This window comes from Triticum dicoccoides, chromosome 6A, assembly GCF_002162155.2.
Source record: "Triticum dicoccoides isolate Atlit2015 ecotype Zavitan chromosome 6A, WEW_v2.0, whole genome shotgun sequence".
NCBI lineage: Eukaryota > Viridiplantae > Streptophyta > Magnoliopsida > Poales > Poaceae > Triticum > Triticum dicoccoides.
This window is the reverse complement of record NC_041390.1, coordinates 185,221,139-185,223,252: the sequence shown is the minus strand read 5'-3', so window position 1 is coordinate 185,223,252 and position 2,114 is coordinate 185,221,139. Positions and strand designations below refer to the sequence as shown.

The window sequence follows — 2,114 nt, the reverse complement described above, 5'->3', positions numbered from 1 at the left end:
AGGAAAAAACAAAAGGAGAAAAACACAAAGTGTACTACTGCGTACGGCTAGGCTACCGGAGGTAGCGATCGTATTAGCAAGCACGGAGGCGCGCTAGGCGTGGCCCTTGCAAGCACGATCTGGGTCTCTCCTTAAGTCATGCTGGATGCTACCACTGATGCTACATGATTCTAAAAAAATAATGTCACGCTGGGCTGGACAAAAAAAAGAACAACAAACATAAAAAAGGCCACAAATAGGTGATGACATCTATTAAAAAAGTGATGATATCAGCTTAGATGTGACATAGTTATGTCACATTTAGATGAGGCCTGAACAGACCCTTACTTATAATTGATTGGCATCTCTTTCTTCTTCCCATGGGATAGGTAGAACCGCCATCCACCGAACAAAGCTTTTGAAGTACAGGAATAGTTCAATTAACTCTCGAAGAACTGGATCAACACTCTGTGTCTCAAATAGGGACAACGTATTTCTAATTCCACTGGGAAGCTTTTATTTAGAAAAGGATGATCCTAATTTTAGTTCCTTATCTAATGAAAATTGGGAAGATACCTTTCGAAAAGGGAGAATTAAGAAGATGTTCCCCGAAAAAATAAAACGACATGGGAAGATGTACATCCAAAACTATGTGCAGCTCTAGGGGAAGTATCCAGTGATACCACTTGTATCAGTAGATACTCTCCTGGCTTAAATGTCTGCAAATCGGTTCTTGCACACTTCTTTATCTAAATTTATACACATTTTTTGTGCCACTTCAAGATTATGGATATCTCACTGGATATATCTTTAGGTCAGATGATCAGGAAATAGCAAGTCACATCAAAGCAAACGTCAGCAGAACTAGCTAAAAGCCAAATCATGCTCACATTTAATTTTTTTTATAAGAACAGGAAATCTTATGCAACCAAATTAGCATATTAATTGCGCACTCGCTACATGCTCTGAAGCTCCGAACAACAAGCCACCTCGACAAGGCCACAGCATCGCATTCGCATCGTTGCACCAAAACTACTCCAATAATTAGGGAGGAAAATGATGTAAACTACTGTAATAATCTACATAAAAGAAACAAAATTTAACTCCTCCCATTCGATTTGATCGACACACATATATATATTGCGGCGTCGATCTGCGGCGAGAGAGCCACAGTTAGCTATACGGGGGCGGCGACGTCCTTGGCGCCGCACTGGCAGTACGGGCGCTGCACCTTAGCCGCCTCGGCGAAGGCGAGCGGCGTGGCGCTGGCGAGGAAGGACGGCATGTCGTCGCCAGCCATCACCACCACCACCTTGGGCACCTCCCTGTCCAGAGGCGTCAGCACGCGCACGGACATCATCCCGGCCGGGACCGCCTCCTCGTCCTCGCGGTCTCCCTCCCTGCGGCGGGAGCAGAGGAGCACGGCCAGCGCCACCGCGATGAGGCTCATCACCACCGCGAAGCCGATGAAGAGGTACGGCGTCGGCGTCGACCAGAACGGCGGCGGGATCATGGGCGACGAAGAGGCGCCGCCGCCGTTCATTTGCGCGTCAACTGCCGCATTCCTCATGGTCTGTGCTGGCGTGTGGTGTGCTCGTGTGTCTGTGTGGTGTGCTCGTGTGTCTGCTGCACCGAGGATCAATGGAGGTGTGTGCGATGTTGGGGTTGAAGGCGTGGTGATTTATACGGGGGAGAGGGAGGCTGGGAGAGCTTAGTGGGACACACGGTGGCTGAGCTGTGTGCCCCCAGGTTTGTGCCCACCAGAAACCAACTTGATGGACCACGTGGGATGGGTATATCTGGACATTATTTTGAGTAGCGGCAGAAACTCAAAACGAAAAGTTGGTAGAGGCGGAGGAGTTGATCCGTGGACTGTGGCATGGTTTTTTCAAGGGGTGGTGCTGATCTTAATTTTGCAAAGTTTCAACTTGAGGGAGAATAAAGTTGGTGCAAGACGATTCTTTTTTCGAAACAGGATGCGAGCAACTAGATTGGTGATGTTACGCGTTTACAAATGATACCTGAGAGGCGTGTTATTTAATCTAATTAACCAACTCACTTGATTTTCTGTAAATCACTTCGAAATATTGTTTCAACTATGCATGCTTCAATCTTCTCGTCTTGCGAGACCAGAG

At 47.4% G+C, this 2,114-nt stretch overlaps 1 protein-coding gene across 1 annotated transcript; it reads right to left on the bottom strand.

Moving 5' to 3' along the window:
• Nucleotides 1–848: 848 nt before the first annotated feature.
• On the bottom strand, nucleotides 849–1,646 carry LOC119316522 (protein GLUTAMINE DUMPER 4-like). The gene has a single exon (XM_037590843.1). It carries the CDS (start codon nucleotides 1,547–1,549, stop codon nucleotides 1,157–1,159), a length of 393 nt encoding a protein of 130 aa, XP_037446740.1. The 5' UTR covers nucleotides 1,550–1,646; the 3' UTR covers nucleotides 849–1,156.
• Nucleotides 1,647–2,114: the final 468 nt, after the last annotated feature.

Bases quoted from the DNA above. Each gene is read 5' to 3' on its own strand.
- LOC119316522 (XM_037590843.1), bottom strand. From the start codon at position 1,549: ATGAGGAATGCGGCAGTTGACGCGCAAATGAACGGCGGCGGCGCCTCT.